Raw genomic sequence first — 25304 nt, 5'->3', positions numbered from 1 at the left:
CTCTTAATTGGAACAGATATTTGACTTCCTACTGCAGAGTGGTTTGCTTGAAAGAGTATAATTTTCTGAATAAATGGAACTGAATCACTGCTGATGTTGCATAATAGTAGGAGGTAAGTCCAGAGGGCAGGCTGCCGGACTGGAGCAGCTATGTCTGTGGGCTTTATTTCCAGTCTTGCTTTTCACTTGCCATTTCTTTGGATGGTTTTTATAACCTCTCCTCTACTTATTAAGCTTTTAAATCTTGCACTCAATTTTATGTATGTGGATGCTTCTTGTTACTGTCATATTTAAGCATTTAGGCTGTAGCTGTGCATAAGAAGATTTTTTGATAGTCAGCACCATAGTATCTGAATGGTGTCTTTCTGCCTGGGTCTCTGTAGTTGAAGATTTAATTCAGGGGTCTGAGTAAGGTTTACTCTTTGATCCTTGGCCAAGTCACTCCATTTCTTTTGCCTCTGTTTGCCATCCTTTAAAGGAATGGATTAATATTTCCAATCCCACATGCTATGTCTGATTTGTCTAGACAATACATTTTTGTGTCTAGGACTGTGTCTCATTATGTATTTTTCAACAATGCCGAAGACAATGGGCTTGAATCTTGGTTGGGTGTCTGTAATACAATACAGAATGAAGTTAAAATAGCAAGCTGTCTGCTGACTGTGTGCTTCCCCTTGCCTCCTGACATGGGGAGGCGTATGTGGGTGGATAAAATAGTCTTATTTTGTACTTTCTGGGCCAATTTAACATGTTTGGCCAAATGCATCCCTGGTATGAATCCACTGAAGTGATTGGATGTACACAAGGGATTAATCTGACTCGATATGTTGCACTTGAGATGGGTGGTTCCCTGCAGGTCTGATGACATAACTTCTAGGAAAGCTGAATTTGAGAGTTTTTAAGTCTTTAAATCTTTTGATAGTGTGTTCCTAAGGAGAAGCGCATTTTTTTCTCTTTTATAGACTCTTACAAATAGTAAAAAAACCATCATCTCATTGTAGTTGGTGTGATTCATCTTCTGCTGTATGACTTCTTTGACATCTGCAATGTTTGATGAATTTATTTGTAGTTTTTAAAGAATGAGTTTAAATAGGTTGCAGCAAACAATCACTGTCAGGTACTTGCTTCCAATCCAAAGTAAATATGTGTATAAAACATGCCAGTTTTCTGACAGTACTTATATATCCAATGCATACTTTCACATCTCTGGCAAGATATACAAAAGTTACATTTTTATCATACCTTATCCAACAGAGCATTTTATTTATGTGGGTTGATCCTTCAAGTCTGAATGTCACAGAAGTGGTTTTCCCAACAGTCTGTCATTAAGTTTTGAGGTTTATCTGTCTAATAATACAACATCAATCTCATACCTCTTCTGGAACACAGGAACATCTACACTTTCTATTTCTCAAGAGTCTTCTGTGCTTATTGTGGTGGTAATTGGAGGTCACCTTAACTCCAGTTGGGGTGGTCAGTAGGCTGATACTCCAGTGCTGCTTTGAAGCCTTGTTCTGCTATGTAGTCTTTGAAAATGATCCTATTGTTCTTTTTTTTTCCTTCAAAGTGGCACCCAGGCTTTAAATATAACATGGAATCCTGTCAGGGAGTGGCTGTAATCAGAGGAGATTAATTATAGATGTGGGTGTAGAAAATTGCAAATGTGAATTGTATTTTTCATACAATAAAATCTATCCCTTTAAGTAAGCAATGCATTTGCGTAGAAAGTTCTGTGACTTAAAAGCCAGCCAAACCCCTCCAAAGTATTACAGCATGAACACCAAATAGTAGAGCAGGTTTGAGTTAATTACTCCTTTTTCCCCTTTACAGAAGTAATTTTAACTTCTTGATTTACTAATGGAAAGACTTTGTTTCCCACTCACTGGTTGTTGCCGAGGGCTTTGAGTAGGACTTCAACACACACACACGGTGGTGTATGCTCAGAAGAGTCAAGAGCCCTGCTACATGCTGTATCCTGACGGAAGACCTGGCAGCCCGTGGTAATATGTCTGTCTTAAAATGCCTCCTGTCATTAAAGTCCTGTAAAATCCACAAGGATATGGTTGTACAAGAAATCGTTTTCTGCTATTTTCTTTCTGGATATCTTTGAGAATTTTTATAATACTGAAATGGTGCAGGACAGCAAGTGGGCATGGAGACAGTCTTTGTGACGTGCTTGGCGAGTGCTTTTCTTCACATCATGCAACCTTTGTCAGAGTTGGAACTTCCCTTACTGCGTGTGAAAACCAGTCGTGGCCATATCTGGCTGTTTTGTCTGCCTCGGGAGGCATGGGGACCATTTCTGTGCTAAGATCTGTAGCGTAGGTTTCCCTAAGCAGTGGCAGGGGGTTGGAACTGGATGAGCTTTAAGATTCTTTGCAACCCAAACCATTCACTGATTCTATGACTGTGAAGGAGTCTGTTAGGACCATACAAGTTCATTGAGTCAGCACTGTTCAGGAAAAAAAGGAGGGAATGGTGTATCTTGTCAAACAAATACTTTAAAGACAGATTTTAAAACCTCAGAAATCTTTAGACCATATGTAGTATTTTAATATCTTTTTTTTTTGTAGTTGACGCCAAAAAAAACATACTGGCTTGAAAGCCTTTGGAAAGGTGTTCTATAATCAAATATCAGTATTGTTAGCTTTGATGCATCCAGCTTATAGGTCATGAGCTGTTCACTGTCCTTTGGATTGATGGCTTTGTGTATTGGTATCTTCTACCAAACTTGATATAATGAGATATTAAAAACATCTAAACAAATGAAAAGAAAATCCAAGTAAGTTTTGGAACACTTGCTCTTAAAGGTTGAGATCTGAAGTTTAATCTTATTTCACCTGTGACAAAATTGCCATCCGCCTTAGTGTTAACAAATCTTGGCACTGCATCGCATCACAGAGAAGGAAGGAAATTCATCCTAGAGTTTTAAATATGTACTTATATACCCTCTTTTTCCTCTGCAGTTTTAGTGAAGATTCCAAGGTGGGGAGAAAGCTTTGCTTTTGCTGTGAAATATAACTACTTTAAAAAACTCTTAAATAGCAGCCAGACTAGTTTTTATTACTTACAATAAATATAACTGTTATTCAGTGTGTTGAAAGGATGAAGCTAATAGGATTGCTAAAGTTGATTACCATTGTTTCCTTGCTACCTTTATTGGCCAGATTTAAGTCCTCGGACATGCAAAGGCTGAAAGTCAAAGCCTCTGAGTGCACGTGGAATGTGTCTGCTAGTTGTCCCAAACGGGCTTCCCCACCTGTCTTTTCCTTTGGCATGCTGAGTGTTTTGTTAGAAGAAAGCAAACCCTTTTCGGGCAAGAGTCATATTGCCCTGCTGTACTAAGACAATGGGTTTGGGCAGGCAGAAATTTCATAGGCTTTGGGTCACAGGCAATAATAATAAAAAGCAGTGTGTTGCAAATATTAGGAACTTGGGATTTGCATGGTTGGGTGGATGGAACAGACCCTGATATGTTTTGGTTTGTGTACCCGCAATTGAAGAGCTGTTGACTAGGTGCAGTGAGTGAAATGCAGACTGTACCTGAAATACAGCACACCCAGGCTTACTTGGCCCTGTGGTTTAAAACTGACCTGCCTGTGAGATCTTCTGTAGTAGCTGCATGACAGCAGGTGCAGCTGTTCTTACACCCGTGAGCTCAACCCAATGCTCTTTGATTCCCTTTAGCAAATGCTGAACATGGGCAGCATCTCATACATTTTATACATTTCAAGACTAAATGACAAGGTGTAACCTTTTTTCTCCTATCACCTGAGAAGTATTCCCTTAGGACAACCTGCCCTCTTCCCACTTCCCCCAAAGCAGCCAAATACACCAAGCAGGCAGTGAGGTATAGAAATATATGTATTTTATATATCTAAAATCTAATATATATATATAAATACCAGTGGTGTATGTGGATCTAATAACCTGGTTCTGTTTCAAAGGTCATGTATTAATGTATATGACATTAGCCATGATGGAGCAGGGACTAATTACCTGTTTCCTATTGCTCCGTGATAACCTCTGCTGTGTTTCAGGCTCTTGTAGTACCAGTACCCAGTTCTGTGTAATATAAACCATTTGGATGCTGGATGTGTGTGTGCTGCATTTTAATTTTTTTGTCTGGACCATTTTTGCAGGAACCACACTCAGATCTGTGACTGTCAGAGCAGTGGATTGCTCGGTTTTGTGGTAGACTGTGGGGTGCATAATTTGGGAAGACATTGACAGCTTGGCTCACATGTCAGTGTGTGAAGGAGTTCACTTGAGCAGGATTTACGCTCTGGTGTTCAATTTGTATTCAAAATCTGTTTTAAATTGAAAGTTTGCAGAACAAAAGGAAAAACATTTGATGTTGTGACAGTCACACTCCATTGTTTCAGGTCTCTTCCTTGCCATCAGAATGTCATACAGCTTTTGTAGTACTTGATTCTTCGTAGCTCCAAATAAATCTAGCCAATAGAGCATAAAAAGTTACTTTACCCTACTGCGCAGTATGCCTTTGGGGACCTGACTATATCCCATCCTAGCTTCTGTAGGACTTGGCATTGGTGCAGCAGGTACCTTACCACCAAGTCATTGTCAGTATGACAGCCAGGTTGCAAGAACATTTTTCATGGAAGTGACCCATTGAATTTTTTTGGTGATTAAACTGTTGCACTGATACAGATGCCTGCAAAATTAGTTGTGTCCATGAGTTTAAATTAATTTCTGAGCAGTTAGGATGAATGAAGCAGGTCCTTTTGCTTTGGAATTAAGAGTGAAGCTCCACTTGCTTTAGGATGGTCAAGACAGAGCTCTCTGCCTTTAAAGTTGGTAGCTGACTCATTTTCCAGACTAGCTGGTATTGTACCAACCCTCTTCTATGGTCATTCATAAATACCTTATGGGCTCCCTTTTCAGGGAAAACCTGTTTGTTTTAGTAACACCTTGTTAGCAGAACTTTTATATTAACCTATGCTCAAAATCAGGATGTCTTCCAAGAGACCACTGCAGTTATGGAATATCCCCCAACTGTATTTTGTTGTCAAAGACAGAGAATATTTTCCCAGGCAGGGCAGACTCTGCAGAGTTGGGAGTCATGTCCATGCTTGCTTTATTCCTTTTGGAGTTTGAGAGATGGTGTCAGCAAAGAACAGGCCAAAACATAAAGCTCTGGTAATTCTTAAGTAACTGTAGAGAAGTTTTATTGTGACCTTAATCTTAGATACATTTTTATGCCATTAACTGGGTCCATAGAGAATTTCCCATTTTTTAATGAGTATCTGATCTACTTCTCTCCAAGAAGTACAACAGAGAGATAGTACTCAGAATGAGTAGACAGTGTGGGACAAGCCACATATGAAGTAACTTTGAACACATGAGTTGCTTTGGCCATAAGTCTTAAGTTGCCCTGAATCCTCTTGAAGTGGGCGCAAGTAATTGCTTCCTGACAGCATTTGAGGAGTTATCTGTGTGTTCGCTACACCCTCAGTGAACCTCATGATTTTCTTAGGAGGATATATTGCTGGTGGGGTTTTCAGAATGCTGAGAGTCTGGTCCTACAGGACTTCACCACATCTGCAGTCAGTCCTCAGCAAGAGCTGGGCAAAAGCTAGACAGGAATAGGTTGTGTAATACACTGTCCAGCCAAAGCTAATGGATGTGGCAGGGATTCTTTCTTTTCTTGAGGCTGTTGGATGCAAGTACAATCCTATAGTTCTTTGTAGACTAGAATTTATAAGAAACTCTGAGCATAATCATGTTCCTGTTGAAAATCTGGTTTAAATCAAATAAAAATTTTCCACGCAAAAGGGTTGGGGTGTTTGTTGTTTTTTTTTTTTTCAGTAGGAATATTCTAAGCAAAACTTTTTGTTCTGAACAGAGAAAGGAAATCTTTCATTTCATTGTCCTGGGAATATGCTTGAGGAGAAGAGTCTTCATGTTCCTGGTATTTCAGCTTAGCTAAATATGGCCTGTGCTACTGAGGGCTTCCACACCATGTCTTTTCCGGTCCTGCATTACATTAGGCAGCTGGGAGGGGACTGATGCGTAAATGATTGCCTATTAACTCAGCACCTTTGAATCCAGTTGATCCTGGTAGTGAACGTTTGCGTGGACATGAAGGGGAACCTTTGCATCTCTCCATCTGGTTCATCCAGCTTCAGCTAGTGCAAGTCTGGTGTTTGTGGCCAAATAATTGAGGCTATCCTGCCAAATAGGAAAAAAAAAAGGAATATACCACAGTGAATATCAGTGCTGGTTCTGTTTAATGTCTGCCCTTTGTCTCATGAAATTTAGGAGTTGTGTGAAATACAAAGTTTTCTAGTAGTGAAGGCTTTCTTTGTAGGTGCAGTGATTTGGTCCCTCTGCTTCCTCTTTGCCATCCTTCTGGTTACATTTTTTCCAAGTTACAAGTCATGCTATCTATCACCTTCTTGGTGTGATACTCTGGAGGAGAATTTCAGAGAGATCCCCCATAAAGCTAATATATATCTATGCTATTGGTATTCAAAAGTGGACAACCAGGAGCAAACTGTGCTCTCTACATGCGCATCCAACTCTCTGGGATACACAAATTGAGCAGCTGTGTGTAATTCTCAGAGAGCACCTCATAGGTAGGTAGCAGGGATTTGAGTTCAACACATGCAGGTTCTTTTGAAGCACATAGTGAGGTTGATCTCTTGTTATGGGCATCTCAAATCCTTTCTTGAACTGTTATCTAAGAGACCAGAATGCCTTTCTGCAGTATAATACTTTATCTTAGAGATTAATGATGTGCATAAAGCTATATTGTTCAATTAAACATGTACTTTTTTAGGTGGCAATGAGTGGTGGCAAGGGTGGAATAAGCAGGTTAAATCCCAGAGAAATGTAAAGGCTTGGACTGCATTTACAACAAGTATTTTGAGGTTCTTGCGACCATGGAAGTAAAAACCTGTTAGCGTTTTAGTTCAGATTTGAGGTTGATCTTCATATCAGAACCTTCCACCAACAGATCTGCCAATTCATATGGAAGAGGTGTTCTTCCCAGTTTGTGTTTTCTATATTGTATTTAAAAATTCAACCAGAAATCATCTATCCTTCTTCTGTAAGTGCTTTGCATTTGTATATCTACACAAGTAGGATGAAAATGCTCACAGCCTCATTGCCATTTCATACTAGGGTATGTTCAGTCCAGCCATATCCAGTGAGAGAGCTCAAATATGCTGGAATTTGGTGGATTGGCAAGGGCTGGTCTGGCCCTGTTTACTCTGTCTCAGTGGGCCTGTCTATTTAATGTGGTGTTCCTCAGAGTGAGCTGTATGCAAGAATTGGCCCCTGTTTAAAACATGCTCTTTGGCAACCAGCAAGACTGCTCCAGTTTCTCTTTGGATAAGCATGGAGACAGAAGGAATTGCTTTGTGGTCTTCGAAAGTGGGGAGCTGTGACGTTTAGCTCTCATCCTTAGAGCGTTTTTCAGTGTGTGGCAATAGTTCACAGCATTGATCTAATTAGAAAAATACATGTTGAGCTGTGATGATATTTGTTGTTATTTGGTATTTACCGTATTTGGGAAAACTTGATGCGTTATTGTTTCACTCTTCATGTCCAACTTTTTTGTGAAGTGATGACTGAGCATTGGAATAGATTGCCCAGAGAGGTTGTGGAGTCTCCTTCCCTGGAGATACTGAAGAGGCATCTGGACATAATCCTGAGCAATGTGTTCCAGGTGACCCTGCTTGAGCAGGGAAGTTGGACTAGATGACCTTCAGTGGTCCCTTCAATCCTCAGCCATTCTATGATTCCGTGGCATGATCTTTATTTCAAATATCCTGGCTTTATTTTTGCTTTCAATGAGAGGTTTGAGGAATTTTTTATTTATTTTCCCCCAATATTTTCTTCAGGTTCTAATTAGATTTCTGTGTCTGGCTTTTAAATCCTTGGAAATTGGAATTTCTTGTATCAACACTGTCATTGCTGCACTTACAGGTCATGTGCTTTTCTGATTTCAAAGCAGACACTCAACTGTAATTGTCTGATCTATTCCTAACCTGTGTCAAAACTGTTTGAAGAGTAACCCTGAAATAATGCTCAGAGTGTTTATAAGGGTATAAGTAGTTATCCCTATTTCTTTCCCCCACAAATCTGTAATGTTAATAAATTCTTTCATTGCAAAGAGCAAAACGTGCACCTTTATAAACAGTAGGATTGCAGATGGACATCAGCTCGCCTCTGGCTGTAAACCCCTGGTCATTCCAAAAGAACAGTGAAACATGATGCATTTGAAATACACATTTTTATCCTGGATGCAGAAAAGCATCTTCTGCTCAGGAAGTTGTGTATTGAGAACAGTGCCTTTTAACTGTCCCACCCTGTGAGAATCCAGTTTGATTTGAATATACATATTCATCCTAATGAAAATAATACATCTGTGAAAGCACACCTTGGCTGAAAATGAGTCTCAAATAAGCTGTCTTGTAAGACATCAAAGTAAATCCATCTCTGAAAGGGGTTTCTCTTTCAAGAACTGTTATGGTGTTCTTTCCTTGAGATGCATCTGAGATGTCTTGCTCTTGATGGTACTGTAGCATGGCCAAGGCTGTAGGAAGCTAAATTTTTCAGTGGTATTCAACATTTTTAATACCTTTTGGTTTGTTGACTTTAGGCAGAATTTAGTACTGATCTTTTGAGATACTTTGTAGTGTTCAGACAGAAAACAGTTTGTGTAACATTAAATCCTCAGTACGGTTATTAGTGTTTTGAGGGTACTGAGAGGTTGGGAATAAAAAGGAGAACCCCATTTTATTTGTTCTGATAGACATTTTTACAGGTGCTCTTGTCTTTTGTTCATATTCTGCTCCTGAAGTCTGCCCTGTGTTGTCACAGTTAAGTTCAGCATCAGCTTAGCAGGAATGAGACTTGAAACAAGAACTTAATTCTGCATTGAGTGGCTCCATGGCTAATGCTGTTTCAGTGTGTCACTGAACTGCCGTCAGCTTCTGCCGAAATGCAAACCTCAGGGGACTGGTACTTGAACACATCCTGTGCAGGAGCTCTGCTAGCTGGATGTGAACTTGCTTATACATATTCACTTGATAAAGGCATTTTGTACCTATAGGCATTGAAGCAGTGCCATTTCACCTAATTATCAGTGTAGCCATAATCTCCTGTAAATTGTAATGCAGCTTGAACATAAGTTAATAGCATGTTTTCCTAAGGACATACCTTGTGCAAAACATTGCTGTTTAGGTAGAGCCTGGAAAAGCCAAAATCTTTCTCTGAGCTGCTTGCTAAAGAGCTGTTATGCTCATGCTATGCTGTCTTCTAGGCATATGCATGGCCTGTTATTTGACTGATTTATGCAAGGAAGTGGCCAGAGGAGGAGTTGTTTCAGCAGAGAAGAATCTTAAACATAAGATCCTTTTAAGGTCTTCAGGACATACACTCCAAACAGAAACCAACTTTTTCTTTAGTGCTAGCATTATGCTTGGAAATTTTGACAGTGAATGAAGAGGTGATTTTGCACAAACTTCTTTCTAGTCACAAGTTTTAAACCAAATTGTGTTCATTTGCCTCATTCTGTGCCTGTATTGTCTCTTTTCTAGGTCCCTCTGTACAGTGGTGTGCAAGTGGACGTATACCTCAGATAAAGGTTGGGATGACAGTTTCTGGAAAATGATTGGTTTGGAAGATTTGGTAGAGGATAAGTATGAAAAAATAGGTATGTTTTGTACCTATACCTAAAAAGTTATGTACATATATATAAAGATATATATATATATTAAAAGATACATACACATAAAAAGATCTTTTTCTGTGTTACTGTGAATGTCAGGAGGAATGTAGCAGGACTTGATGAAGCTTCAGAGGGGTTCATAACAAGGTTGGATACCATAGGTGACAGCTTTCCTAAGTGCACTTTATACTTTGCATTGTCATGAAAATCTCTGTTTCAGTTTTCTAACTTGTACCCTTCTGAAAGGCCTAGCAAGCCTTTCAGTACTGCTCAGTCTCAACAGCAGAGAAGTAAATGGGAGCCTCAGCAACTGATTCCATGAAGGAAATACTTGATATGGGTGTAGGGAATGGCAGGCTCCAAAAAAAAACCCCACAATGTAGTAATTTATAGCTCTTACTGACAGCAGGTTTTGCAACCTGTACCCATCTCCCTTACAGTAGTTTCAAGAGAAGTGCTACTTGTGCTTGCTATCTTCATACCCTTTTTTTCCACTCTCTTGGAGCCTAAGTTTAATTAGAATGGTAGCCTTGCTAATAGTAATTCCTACAGCAGATATTCATTAAAAGTCCATAATGTTAATATACCAGAAAATTTCCAGGATAACTTTATTAGACTTTCCCTGTTAAGTTAATGGACTTTTAATGGATGTCCTAAGCAGACATGTCATTAACAAGAATATTACCAGGCATGAACTGAAATCTGCTCATTCATCAAAGTTAATTATCTAAAATTTCCTTTGATTTTTTTTAATGTCTAGCACTTTGAACAAGTTTGTACAGCAGTTTAAATGCAGTAACATGAAATGGAAATGGCAGAGGGAGGACTGTAGTGAAATGAAATGCAATGAAATCTATTACCTTTTCTGATCATCACAAAATATACCGTAAGTCATTTTCAGATTATCAGAAAATTGTACTTGAAAATTTCCTTGAATAGATTTCAGCTTTTCCCCTGCAACTGAAACTGCTTATGCAAAGGTATTAAACCCACAAGGAATATGAGGCTTTTAGCTTCCTGAGGTTTTAGTTGGAATACAGTTCTTACAGCATCTATCACATGTGGCTTTCAGCAAATCTTCAAGTTAAAATAAGACTTGCAATAAATACATGTTTTTACCAGAAAAATTTAACATCTCAGCAACTGGTGATCCAATGGAAGAGTATTTTAAAAATGAATTATTTATGAAGTGTAAGCTAAGGCTTTAATATAATATTTATACAATGCACTTCAAGGACAGTGCAAAGCAATTTGCCATTTCAAGTAACTAAACATACATGTTTGAAATGATAAAGTAGCCATTAATAAAAAGGGCCTTTTGTTGTGATGGAAGCCTCATAAAACTAATCTATATATGGTTCAACATTTAGCAAGACAAAACATCATTCATTTCCAATATCAGGCTTACATTTTTGTTACAACACAAGGTTTACAAAATAAATCAGTAAATTAAGTTCTGATGATAGGTTGGATATAAAGAAGTTTGTTACTGCGAGGGTGGTGAGGCACTGGCACAGATTGCCCAAAGAAGTGGTAAATGCTCCATCCCTGGCAGTGTTCGAGGCCAGGTTGGAGAGAGCCTTGGGTAACATGGTCTAGAGTGAGGCATCCCTGCCCATGGCAGGGGGTTGGAACTGGATCATCTTAAGGTCCTTTCCAACCCAAACCATTCTATGATTCTCTGATAGGGGTTTCTTGCAAGACAAAACTTTTCCTGAATTAATGGGGAAAGTGTCCCGTTCCCTGGGCAATTGTGTTAGTTTTCAAGAAACAAACCATAGAATATCTGGGTGCGTCTCAGCTGGTGTTGAAGAAGCAGGATCTGACCTCCGGAATTGGACCAAGCTGTGGGCTGCCACTTGAAGCTTCTGAAAAGCACAAACTTTTCTTCACCTTGGGAAATCCTTTGATTTTCAGATTCTTGGGCTGATTACCTTAGGTGTATCCAAAGTATAAGACGCTGAAACCTGGCCTTTGTAGAATATATGCTTATTTTCATGCCCATTTGTCTGACCTTGCCTTTTTTAAAAAGGAAGGCATTACATTCATTATATTTAGCTGAGTGATAAAATCATAAAAAAGCAGGACAGTGACCTTCATTCATGTGTGCTTGAAGAGTGGGGTAAGGAGCTCCTCTATGAACGTGGAAACCAGATAGCAACTACTCCTTCATTCCTTTATCTTCCACACTGCACCTGTTGGAGTCTCTTGGAAGGGTTTAGCTTCAGAGGGAGACAAGACATGACCAAATCAAAGCAACTCGCTCTCCACCCAAGAGCTGCTCAACAGTGCTGAAGTCTGTGTTGAGAGCTGTGTTAGTGCTTTGCATTCTGCCGCCCTTAATCTTATCAGTGTCCCTTACATGGGAAAATGGGAATGCTGACATTGTTCCAATGAAAGTTTGGGGGGTTTGCCTGTTTTAATGAGTAGTGTTGCTGGACTTGGGAAGAGCACTGTGAATAAGCTTGGCTTTCCTTTAATGACTTTAAATTGACCAGGACAGCGTGGATCCACCTACTGAGAAAGTGCCGTTCCATGCTCAAGCAGCACTGGTCAAACTGTAGTCTTGTATAGTGGGAGGCTGTTTCCTACCAATTCCCAGGGCATTGGCATTAGTGTCGAGGCACCATCACTGCATAAACCTCCTGCCAGGAGCCCACAAGTGCTATGCTGAGCACAAAAAACACAGGATCACACCTTGCAAAACTCAGCTCAAGTTGTATTTATAATATTGCTTCAGGGCACTGTCCCATAAGTGAACAGCCTCAGCTGCTGTTAACTTCAGCACATTATACAAAAGAAAGACAATTTGTTTAAGTAACTTATCTGGACAAACAGTTACCAGTGTGCTTCCAGGAGGCACATCATAGCGTGCTACAGCTGCCAGAAAAGAATTTGAAGCAGTAGATTTAGCAGGCTTGTGGATTAAGGAACTGGAACCTGCCAGATAACCTAGGTAGGAGTAGGTTGAAGGGGGATTGTGCATGGTCAAAAACTCCTCCTAAAATGAAAACAAAACCAAAAACTAAAAAGTCTGAAGTAATTCTAGTGGAATTTCCTTTTCAGTTCTCAAGCTTATCCAAGTCAGTGCATGTCTGCTTAAGGTTTGTTTAGCTCAAATACGAGGATGTATTTTAATGCCTGCATGACCCCCTTACAAAGAGAGATAATGGTATTTTTCTCACATATCTCTCCTAAAAGATAAGCAGGCTCTGAATCATCATTTCTTTCTAAACAAAGCAAAATATCCCAAGATAAAATTGGCAGCATTTTCTTACTGTAGCAAAAGTAAATACGTGGTTGACCAGTTTAAAATAGGCAGAAAGGTTACATGGTTTTGCTTTTGTTTTATTGGATCTCTTTAAAAAAGTAATTTCCAATCAGAAATAACTACAGATGAATAGTTATGACTAGATAGTTTTTTATAAGTAGCTTTACCTTTCATGACATTGGAAATATTTATGGAGATTACTTAAGAACAACTTTTCTAATGTGCATAATTCTTTATTCTGATAAACATCTCTTTTAAACATCACTTTTAAAATGGCTTGCCCTTTAAAGGATATATTTACTGTAATCACAGTGGTGCTCGTGGTTCCAGGTAGTGCGCTTCTCCTGGTTTCAGTTTAACTTAACACATGACCTTGTTGATAAGGGGGACCCTCACATCTGACCTTTAGGATCTTCCACAGACTTTTCCCACATCAAGATGTGGGCTCACATATGAGAGTTCCCAGGCCTTTGACATTTTACATTTTTCAGAGCAGATTAACCTTTCAGGGAATCCATGCCATAAGTTGTTTGTGGTCCTTTCTGTACCTCATGGATTTCAGGCTCGCCTGTGAAGGTAAAGAGTCTTATCTGGAGATACTACAAAATTTATTGATACCATTAATTTGCCCACCAAGAGAGTAGAAGATGTCTTGTATTCAAAACCACTCTGAAAGTGTTGTGTACTACAGGCATTAGCATTTATCTGCTGTGGTGATAGCACATGATGAGCATCTGTTTGTGGTATTATAAAACCTAGAAAGACATTAACAATCCCTTTAAAATTTCATGTACTCCAGACCTTTTAGGGTACTGAAGCATATATTCCATTTGGAGGAAAATGCCTGATAAATTTTCACCACAGCTCTCTACTTCAGGGGCTACTTTAGGGACCAAGTAATGATTTTTTATTGAATGGTAGTATTTTATACCAGGTCTGGTTTTGGTTGAAGATGGGCCTTTGTCTGCGAGAGCATTGCAGGTACTGCAGAATAGGTCTTACTGATCTCGTGGGTTGTGTGTTGAAGGCTAAAATATATCTTTTGTGAAGGGCAGTTTTGATGCTTTCTTTCAGCTGTGATGGAGCAGTGCACAGAAATGAATAAATACACAGCTCATATTTATGGAATCTTTATGAACAGCTGAGGCTAAACTAAGAAAAGCGTTTGGATTGTTTAAATCTCAGAAATTTTATGGAAAATCAGTGCTTGCCTTGAACTTGGAGTACTTGAAAATAACTCTTGCATGGACAGACTGTGATTTCAGCAGACAGGATAGTTCTTGTCTATAACTCTTAATTCCAGAACTTTGGGGACTGGAAGCTGCTTGTTTCAATGTACCTGGGCATTTGTGTATGCCATTTTGAAAGCGCTGAAAAGAAGGGTCAGTAGAGTTGTAAAACTAGATGTTCTTTTCTAATGCTCTTGCATTCTTAGTACTTATTCATAAATCGGTAGCAAAGAAAACTGTAGTTGATTTGGGACTTGATAGCTGTGACTCTTGACTGGTACCTGCTGTCGTCCTTACTGTGCACAACCTTTACAGCAGGCTGGGTTTTCAAATATAGGTGCAGCTCTGTGATCCTTTAGGCATTCAAAAAATGACAAAACAGCAGGCTATTAATTTATCAAGATGTTATTATGTATAAATGAATGGTTATATTCCTACATGTGCCACTGTCTACTTTTATACACAAAGCTGATGAAGATAACAGTATTGTATACCTCACTTCTTACACTTCAAATAGAGCCTGCCTGCGTTTTGTGTTTTGTCAGAAGGAGTATTCTCCATCTGTAGTAGTACTATTCCAAGTGCTATTCCAAGTAGTACTTGGAAGTTCTATTCATTTATTTACATTTAGGCTGAAAATGGAAGAGTCAGTCCAGGGTGGGAGAGTACAGTCAATATTAAGTTATGCTGCAGCAGCTGTGAAGGGAATGGTCAATCTATTAGTTCTGCCAGTTTTCTATCTCTTCTAAGGCCTTTGGTGCCAGATGCTCCTGTGTGTATGAGGGATTCCTTGAAGGCTGAGAGAAAGGGATGATGATTTGTTTTTTCAGGTCAGCTTGTAGCTGCCAGTTCTTCATAAAGCTGGATTATAACAACAAGCTTTATCACGATGCTTTGCAAATGGTAGAGAATAATAAGTAAAAATGCTGTGACATATGGAATCCCTTTACTGTCCGTCATTGGTCTTTTGCTATCCCCAGTAAATTAGAACACGTTACAACTTAAAACAAAATTGAAAGGGTGAATCAGGGGATGTTTACACTTACATGCTGTCAAAATCCATGGAATTTACAACTGAAGAGTGTTCCAAATATGCTAACATTTTTCTGGCTTCCTGTCATTTCAGTCTGTCCAAGAGCTGTAGCAAATATAAAGGCGCTGGAACTGGCACAGTGCAAAGAGGTTTTAGGGTGTCTCCTTCCTCAAAGCTTGAGGCATTATTTCATGATATATGATTCAGCAGTAAGAAGTTAGAAGGAATTTTTCTCAGAAAAGCGACATGTTCCTGTGATTTCTATTTTATTTCATGTTTTTTCCATCCTGAGATCACTGCATCACATGAATGGTTGAAGTTAGAAAGGGGCCTCTGAAATTATCTAGTCCAGCTTCTCCTGCTCAAAGCAGGGACAGCTACAGCAGGTTGCTCAGGGCTATTTCCACTTGTGTTTTGAATATTTCCAAGAATGGAGACTCCCAGTATCTCCCTGGGCAACCTGTTCCAGTGTCATGACCACCTTTTCCCAGCAAAAACATTTTTTCAGTGGTGTCCCTGCCCATGGCTGGGGTTTGGAACTGGATGAGCTTTAAGACCCTTCCAACCCAAACCATTATAGATTCTGTATTTCAGTATGTGTGCCTTGACACTTGTACTGCCACTGGGTGCCCCTGAGAAGAGTCTTGCTCCATCATCTTTACTCCCATCAGATATTTATATACACATTGATATGATCTGCAACCCACCACCACCTTCTCTTTGCTGGGCCTAAAGTCTCAGGTGTCTCAGTCTTTCCTCATATGACGTGGCTCAGTCATCTTTGGGGTCCTTCTGTGGACTTGCTCCAGTACATCCATGTTTCTGTACTGGGGAGCTCAGTATAAAGCACAACATCCATCTGTAGCCTGAGCAGGGAGCAAAGGTCACCCCTCTGGGCTTGCTGATAGCACTCCTCCTAATGCGGACCAGGAGGTTGCTGGCTGCCTGTGCTGCAGGGGCTCATCACTGGCTCATGTTCAATGTGTTGTCCACCTGGCCTCACAGTTCTTTTCTGCCAAGTTGCTTCCCAGTTGGCCCCCAGCCTGCCCTGGTACATGGGTCCTTCCACCTCATGTGCAGAACTTTGCTTTTCCCTTTCTTGAATTTCCTGAGTCAGACAATTTTTCCAGCCTGAGGTATTCTTCCTCTTTCCAATAACTGTTCTTTAATAGGCTGAGCTAAATTTGGGTAGCTCAGGTTTCTTCACAGTGCTTCTGGGTGACATTTTCCACTCCTCTTCCACTGTAAGGAAATGAACCATCATTCACCCTGCTTATCATTGGGTTGAGTCCTGCTGGCAGATAGTACCTCTCTGTTGCAAGGAGCGAAAACTATGATGTTCTTTCATCCTCAGGTTCTGTCACAGCTGAGACAACTACTAGCAAAAGCTTAGAGCTTTCAAAAGTAATGATACAAAGATTTCCCACTGTCCGCTTCTGGAGTTCTATATTTCTACATGTGCCACTGGTCATGAGTCTGGTCTCAGATTCTGCCTGCCTGGGGAATCATGTTTTCTTCTACTCTGGTAACATTGTGGACTTGTGAACTTTCTCTTTCCTCTTTGAGGAGCTCTTTGAGGAGCTTTTTCTTGGAATCTCTGTTTTTAGAGGCATAGGAGAAGCTTTGAGCAGACCTTTTGCCTGTTGTGATTGCTTAATATTTATATTTCTCAAATATTATCCTCCCTTCTTATTTTTCATACAGTTCTAAAAAAAAAGCATTTCTCAGAATAGTTCAGGGTTATTTCTTCTTTTTACCTGATTCTTCCTCTTTCTGGTCCCGGTTTGTTCTTCATCTTCTTTTTCCTTGAGCCTCACACTGAGATAGCTTTCAAACCGATGGTGTCTGCTGTATGAGTCAGGGTTCGCAAACCCAAACGACTATGTCAAACGTTTTGCCAACTTCCTCTAAGTCAGAGGCTGTTGGACTCCCTAAAATTAATGCTTGAATAGGTTGATGTGTATCTTAGACCCAGTCTTGATTTTATGGTTTCCTGTCATGGAGAGTCCACTTCAGACTTCAAGCTTTTGATTGTTGGTTGCTGTCATTTCTTAAAATTAATGAATTAATTAAAGAATGCAGTTTATTTTTCACCTGAACTTTAACTTCCTTCTCCTGTCTGGCAGACTGCAGTGACATGCCTGACCTGCACAGACTGAAGTTTCCTACATTAAAGGAAAACACTGAGCTGCTTGAGGTTTTTCCCCCAGATCTGTTATGTGAACTGTCACACTTCTCAGTCCTTGCAATTGCTTTCCTGACTCATTTCTGACCCATTTATAATGCATCAGTATCTCCTCTGTATGGGCATTGGAGCTGGGTACTGTGTGGATGTGGTGGGGAATAAGCTTGTGCAGGTTATCAGAAGCTTAGCTGAAAGATTCAAAAGCATCCTTTCAGTAACTTATCAGGTTATTTTTGGTCTGTTATTTCAGTTTTGAAAAGGGATAATTATTTCTTCAAAGAGGAGTTGCTATCATGTGAATTATTAAAAAAAAATCCAGTAATAAAAACCATTCTATTAAGTAATAACCTGTAATTAACACAAGCTAAATTGCCTGTTCAATTTAGTGATGTGCTGTACCAAACCAAAGTCTGATTACTTGCAACTCGAAGTATAGCAATAGTCATGTCATTACATTGATAATCTTTGTATTTAGAGAGACTGTTAGGAATACTGTGAAGTGCCAGAAATCTAAATTATCAACCTATTGAATTTACTGCTTGCAAGAAAATATGTGAGATAAAGTAGCTGAGTCTGGGTGCAAATACATCACATTTAGTGACTTAGTAAGACACCTAAATGCATGTATTGCATACCCACATGCAGGTCAGCGTAGTGAGTCGTGAACCATGCATTACAAGAGATGTTCATTCTGCACTGCCTCACTGAAATCTAGTAACGAAAACTCAGTCCTGCCCATCAGTGTACATGCCTAATGATCCAATGATGCAGAATGCTTTCTTTCTTTTTCTTTTGACCTTTAACCAGCAAAGCTTATCATTTATACATGAAGTAGCTCCCTTTCATTTGGACAAGAAGGCGGTAGTCTTTGTTGAAGTAGGCACCTATGGTCTGCAGACCAATTTACTTTCCAGCTTAATGAATCAGGATCTGCCTGCACATAGGTTGCTTGCTTTTTCCAGTATTTAGCAACCTAATATGTCTGCCTTCAGTAATTATATGTTAGGTAGTTGAGATGTAGTTCAGCCAAAGGCATAAGCTGCATGGGAGAGTGGGATGGAAAGGACCCAAATTAGATTTGCCTCAAGCTATTGTGGTAGCTCTCATAGACAGAGATGGATTTTGAACTGAAGAAAGCCAAAGTGATTTTGTTTAACCAACTGTTTTTCTCACTTTTAAATAAACTGGCCTATAATATCACAATTTGTCTGGGGTTTCCTGAATGAAAACCCTGACATTTTTAACTGCCAACCAGGAAATTGTATGGAGGGTATTTCCAGGTTAAACCCTCCCCAAATCTGGCTGTTTTTAACACCCTTTAAGCACCATGCATTCAGTCCTAAGAGAAAAATAATATTATAATGTTATATTCTGTATTGTTATCCTGCTTTCTTCTGATCTTAGTGCTATTCTTGCTGATCAGCTGGGCTACAATTGTAGAACAGTCAGCCATATATATCTCAGTTAAATGTGAGAGTGGTATTTGGCTATGTACTGTCTATGAGATAGGGTTGGAATGATGTGTCAGAAGATTTGTAATATTATTTATTCATATTCCTTATGTATCCCAGAATTTTGTCATTGTGGGGATTGTTATAAAATACAAAAAATTAGAGATTGTCTACGAGTTTTGTAAGTAATGGTCAAAGCATTGAGGGGGAAATCCCTCCCACTGCTGTTTGAGATTCCTTTGGATGGGCAGTGCTTCTTTTTACTAAGGTCCTGTTTCGTTTGGTGTTTATTTACCACCATTTCCTTTAACTAGATAACTTCTTCAGTGCACATTATATATCTTTTATTTAACAGGATACATGTTTTGTGCATTGTCTTTTAAATTAAAAAGCATTTAGGTGGTCCAGTCTGGGGGAGGCTGTAAAATGGAGACAGGACAGTAGGGCTTCTTTCTGGTGTTGCTGGGATTTCAGGAAAGGTTTGGTATATCCAAGTTCAAGTTTGCTTGTGTCAAGTTAGTGAGGATAAGGAACACATCCTTTTGCTTTTCTTCCTTTTATGCACTTACACAGGCAAATGTGAGTGCATGTGAAATGCAGCCACGTTCTGCATGAGAGATGAGAAGCTGTTCTCAGTGAGTGTATCATAGCTGAGTCAGCTGGGCCCCCTGCTGCGCTCGCTTTGTTGGTTTTAAAGGTCTGTGTCCTAAAGTACCTAGTTCTGTTAAATATTAGTAAGCCAGTACAGTGAATTTTGATCAACCAAAGTTGACTGAAGATGTATTGTCTGCCTTGTGTGTTGCGTCTGGTAAACAGCTGGTTGCTGTGGAAACTGCCTCAAAAAGGTAGAGGGTCCTTGGTACCACAAATTCTGTAAACAAAGCCTGATAATAGCGCATTCTGACATTAGTCTTCGAAGAAGGATGAAAGAGGAGGAAGAGATTCAGACAGCTTTTTCCTTTTGTAAACTCACTGCTTTATAGGGGAAAAAATAGCTAGAAATAGTCTGTCTCGCACAGAATGAAAAGGTTGGGGATTAAGGCAGTGCATTAGTGAAACAGCTGTATGAATGTGAAACAGAAAGTTCTCCAGCTTCAGCCATTATGGGTTTGTTTGGTTAGGTCTAATTTTGGAAGTCATTATAGCAAAGGTAAATGACTTGCGCAGGAGACTACTGTAAACAAAAGACTCGATACATTTACTTTGGCAGGAGCCCTGAGAAGACTCGGTCCTTTCACTGCCTCTTTTATGCAGCCTTCTGTAATACTCACTGCCCGCCTCTGTGTGCAGGCAGCTCTCATTTCCCTTCCTCCTGTCTGACAGCTTCTTTCCTCTGACAGGTAGGATTTAGGGGTGGCAGCACCTGCCATTGAAGTGCTGGTGTGGAGCTGTAGAATACCTTTATTTTTATAGCAGCTGTCCCTTGACTTCTAAAGGCACTGTTTTGTGCTCAAGTAAGAATCCATTCATTCTCTCTGGTTTATACTGGAGTACAAATGCTTTACTCTTTAATTGTGGTTCCCCTTTGGTGTTTTTTCTTTTATCATTTCATAGTTTTATATCTACAGATTCTGAGCATACTGATGCTTCACTGAATTTATAGTTTTTCAGTGAAGAGTAAACCATGAGAATTGCAATTCCCTTTCCGGGTCTCTACTCATGTAGTTCAGTCAAGGCTCTACCCATTCCACACCTACTGACTCACACTTATGTGGGTGGGAAGGCAACTTCTAGACTCATATAATCATAGAATTAGGGTTGGAAAGGACATTAAGATCATCAAGTTCCAACCCCCCTGCCATAGGCAGGGACACCACACACTGAACCATGACACCCAACACTGCCTTCAACCTGGCCTTGAGCACTAACATGATGACAGAGAGTGTCCATGCAGAGTCTGCTTCTTCCCTTTAACAGAGCTCCTCATGAACATATCATATGGCTGTAGGAGAGCTTCCACTGACTTCTAAAGCTGGGAGGATGGAGTAGAGGGGCAGAGTCAGTATCCTCTCCTAGCTGCCCTCACTTGCTGGCTCCTCTTCTGCACTCCCTGTCTGTTGGGTGACCTGGGAGACTCTCCTTCACCCATCTCATGGGTGAATGCTGTCTGCTGCCACTTCCCAGATTCCCAGAAAGTGCTTTCAGTCAAGGAATAATTGTTCGGGTTCACTTTGACTCCTAAATCAGATGGGGCACACTCTATTGTGAATTCAATATTTTTAAATGCAAGATAATTATGCTGCATCACAAGAAACCCATCTCTGCACGTTCTCACACGCTTTATGCCCATGGGGAATAGCAATGCTGCTGGTCATTCTGATACATAACTAGCATCAAAGTAATCTATAGGGTCATTTTCTACTGCTGCTTTAGAAGAGAGGATTATCTTTATCTCTGAAATTGCTCCCTTAATGCTCCTTAACTAGCAATACAGTAATCAAGAAGCTGGTATGAAAAGATTTTGTCTAATAGTAGCCCTGATCTCTGAAATGGAGTTTAACCACATAATAATTACACACTAAAATGTTTGACCAGTCTGACTGATATAAACAAACCAACCATGGAACTGAGTGCCTGGAAAGAGGTTTTATTTCAGATGAATTTCATCTCACGCTGTATATACAACATAGCAGTATACTTTCAGGTCAGGTGACTGATTCTGAAGAAAAAGATGTGGTTTTAACTGCATGAACTCTTTTGAACCTTCTACCTGCAGGGTCTTTGAATGTCAGAACCAGACAGCTTTGTTTTACTGGTATTATTCTCCAAGGTCTTAAAAAGCCAGAAAAGTAACACAAACGTTCTGTTAAAGAGACACATCCTGCTCTTGACTTACTGGAGGTGCAAAAGATACACATTTTGAGAAAGCTAACACAATGTTCTGACTTTACGTTAAGAATTAATAAAATATAGGCATCTTTTTTCCTGTGAGGAGATACTTCCTTCTGTATAATCTAAATGGTGAGGTTTGGTTACTGCCTCCAGTATGAGAATATAAACCCAAGGTCAAGTGCAAAAGTTTTGGCTATCCGTACTTGTTTTAAATCTCCAGTATGAGATCCAGCCTGGCATTTCAGAGGTGGCAGAGTGGCTTTAGATAGTTTAGAACACCAAGAAGTTGTGCAAAAGTGCTCCATACACAGCAACATTCAGGAAGTGGGCACCTTCCTTGGAGTGAGGAGCCAACATCATTTATAGCACAAAGACCTAAGTGATACGTACAATTGAAGACCCATTTTCCATCTGTGAAATTAACATCATAACCTTCTTTTCCTCTTAACAGTAAGGTAGTATAACTATTTCTAGAAGATTAAACTCACAGGCATTAGTGTATTCCTGATACAATATGCTCTTTTTCTTAATTAATCTTTGGTTTGGAGGATGTTTTACTTCCCTACACATCAGAATGTGCTTTAGATGTACCATGCTCAGTAGAATTAACTGTGAATAAAAGCTTGTTTTATTTTCAAAAGGAGTTTTGTCATCTCTGCCCAGAAGACTTGGTGAACTTATTAAATGCTGCAGACACGTGCTAAAAGCCATGGTATTGATGGGGAGGTGTGTGGTGCCTTTCCCTGTCTCTCACCCACCAAATCCTTCCAGAAACAGGGAAGTGTGTGCGGTTCCAGGAGCTGTCAGTCTATGGTTGTACTCAGCAGTCGGAGAGGAGGCTGTTGAGGGGGTGTCCTTAAATTCTGAAAGTCTAATGAATCTAGATTTGTTCTTCTAAGCTCTGAGCAATCTCTATCACGCTGATTTAATTAGTGAAAAACTCTCTTTTCGCAAGACAAAACTTAGTGGCACATATGTTTATGATAAGTTTATTTTTGATTTTAAATTTATTTCTGGTATTACTAAATATATATAATAATATATAATATTGTATTTATTACATTTATTGTGGTATATAAATACTTGTGGTATTTAAATGTATTTATGTTTAAAATTAATGTATTTATGGTATTTAAATTTATTTATGTTAAAAATTATTTATTTATGGTACATAATGTCTCATCCCTGGCAGTGTTCAAGGCCAGGTTGGATGGGGCTTGGAGCAACCTGCTCTAGTGGAAGGTGTCCCTGCCTGTGGCAGGGGTTGGAACTGGATGAGCTTTAAGGTCTCTTCCAACCCAAACCATTCTAGGAGTCTATGATGCTATGGTAGCAGAGCCAAATGCAGGTGGGACTTCCCGCTAGGTGAAAGGACTGAGGGCTGAGGGTTGCTCTGCTTGTGGTCATAGTGACCATAACGTTCTCGATACTTCCTAAGGCCAGTGAAGGTTCAGAAGAGATTATTTAAATCTGTGAGGAAATGCAGCTGCAATAGGAGGAATTTACTGCTTAAAGCAGTTTCTCCTTTAGAGTTTCTGTAACTATAGACACCTTACTCCTAGTAGAAACTGCTGAAAAGGACAGAAATGGAAAAAAAAGATGGCCCTTGCCTGATGCAACAGGTGCAGATTCAGTTGCGAGCATGAATCTCTGAGCTGAATCTCATTCACATGCCCAGAGAATGGCTGCAGGCATCTAGTCAGAGCTCCCACAGGAATGTGGGATTTCTGCATAAGTATTTCATATCTCTTGGAAAGATGCCAAGCAGAATTTAATTGCTTGCGGTGAAATCTTTGTGGCTAGATAGGACACTGAATACTTTTGAACTTTTAAATTGCTGTGGGACAGCCTGAGCTAGCATGGTTGTGTTTAATACACAGATAATGAAAGATACTTCTTAATCAGATAGAGTTCTTTGGTGCACTGTTTTGGTTTATATGCATCACACTGACTTGAGGGAGAGGAAGGGAGTTCTTGTAATAACATACACACTTGTTTTTCTGTTTAGTCAATTGACAGGTGTTTGGTTTTTCTTGTGTCTGCCCAGGAAACCACGTCTTGTCTCCTGGAGAGTCTGTTGGAAAAGGTCTAACGCCAGAAGCTGCAAAAGATCTCGGTCTCCCTGAAGGGATTGCAGTAGGAGCATCTCTCATTGATGCCCATGCCGGAGGACTAGGTACTCAGTCACATATTTACTATTCTTGGAAACAGGAATGTCTTGAACTCATTTCAGAAAACCATTTTTCTCACAGACTGTTCTGTATCCAACAATTTGCTCTGATGCGATTCCTATGAAATAGCATAGCTAAAAACCCAAATCCATCACAATAACTGCTAATATTGAATATCTATTTATAGAGAGGGGCTGTCACTCTTTATTTCTTTTCAGCTGGATTTCCATGTTGTTTGATAACTTGTGCTATTTCCACTTTGAATTCCTGAACTGATACACGAGTGTTTTGGCATGTAAACATGCTGAGAGTTTGCATCTTCTGTTGCTCAAAACTTTGGGATAGGGAATTAAAATAAAACCCATAACATTCTAGGGGAGAAGTCTTGTTCATGGTTACTCTTCCTTCTTAGTTTTAGAAGTAATTTGTACTTTGTCTAAATGCAATATAGGCTTTTTCTATATATGTTTTTGCTAGCACAATGGGAGATACATAGCAAAAAAACACTGCTTTTGATCTAGAGGGTTTGAATATGTCAGTGATGTGTATCTAAACTTACAAACCAGACTAGAGGGGAAACTGGCCTCTGTACAGCATTCCCCTTCTGCAACTTTTATCCTTAATTGTAGTGGGAGGCTTGTTGCTTAGGTTTTCTCCTTTTCCAGCGCTATATTCTGGTGTTCCAGGTTTCAGCTGTGTTGAAATGTATCAGGTGAGGCTCCATGGCTTCATTTTCTTACTATGTTTTTTGGCCTTATCTAAATAAAGTCAATAAAAAGGGATTTAATGTAGCTTTTTCAGCAGGAAATTGAGGTGGGTTTAGTTTGATAGTTCAGAAAAAAGTCTTACCTCAGAAAGTTTCAGTGTTACTGAAATAGTGCTGTTCAGTGGAAATCTATTGCTCATCAGAGGATTTTTCTCTAGATCTAAATGAATATGATTGACTGCTGAAGTACCAGTTGTGCTTCAAGTATTTTCTTGTGGTTTAAATTTCATTTATTCTTCTAGAAATTGTGGCCTGGAACATACAGAATGTTGAAATCCATTTACATTGCTTTTGATAACTGTTTTTGCTGAGGTTAAGTCGTCATGTAGATTGCTTTTCTTATTACCTCAGAAGGATTAGATTATAGATCCAGCTGCAAAAATACCATTGAGTTTTAGCGCCATAGTTGTAGATGTGTTGTGTCCCTGCTATTGTGACTTACCTAAAAATCTGTTTGTGTGAATTAGCATGCTAATTGCATAAAAATGTGTTTAAAACTGTCTGCCCTGGCAGTTTTGTGTTCTTGAAAAGGATGTAATAATAAGCTGAAATAATGAACTTACTGAAAAACAGGATTGTCACAGAGCACATGAAAATGGCAGTGGAGGGTCCTTGTTTAATTGGAATCATTATGTGAGTACTGGATTCAGAGCACAGAAAGCGTGC

General features: G+C 39.6%; 1 protein-coding gene across 19 annotated transcripts in view; it reads left to right on the top strand.

Annotated features, from left to right (window-relative positions):
• Window positions 1-25304, top strand: part of FGGY (FGGY carbohydrate kinase domain containing) — a 322855-nt gene that overhangs the window by 225168 nt on the left and 72383 nt on the right. For 17 of the 19 annotated variants that reach the window (XR_009743019.1, XM_061451142.1, XM_061451143.1 and 14 more), the window contains 2 exons: window positions 9570-9685; window positions 23749-23877. Coding sequence is in view for 17 of the 19 variants with exons in the window: in XM_061451142.1 (XP_061307126.1) it covers window positions 9570-9685; window positions 23749-23877 (245 nt within the window). In the remaining 2 variants the exon portion in view is untranslated. Of the gene's footprint in view, window positions 1-9569; window positions 9686-10460; window positions 10587-23748; window positions 23878-25304 lie in introns of those variants that run through there. The other 2 variants (XM_061451153.1, XM_061451154.1) reach the window with 2 other exon arrangements.

This window comes from Pezoporus flaviventris, unplaced genomic scaffold, assembly GCF_033815535.1.
Source record: "Pezoporus flaviventris isolate CSIRO_AGI_PZ_B2104156 unplaced genomic scaffold, CSIRO_AGI_Pfla_v1 ptg000013l, whole genome shotgun sequence".
Lineage (NCBI taxonomy): Eukaryota > Metazoa > Chordata > Aves > Psittaciformes > Psittacidae > Pezoporus > Pezoporus flaviventris.
The sequence above is the reverse complement of the archived record's forward strand: the minus strand, read 5'-3'. Positions and strand labels throughout refer to the sequence as shown.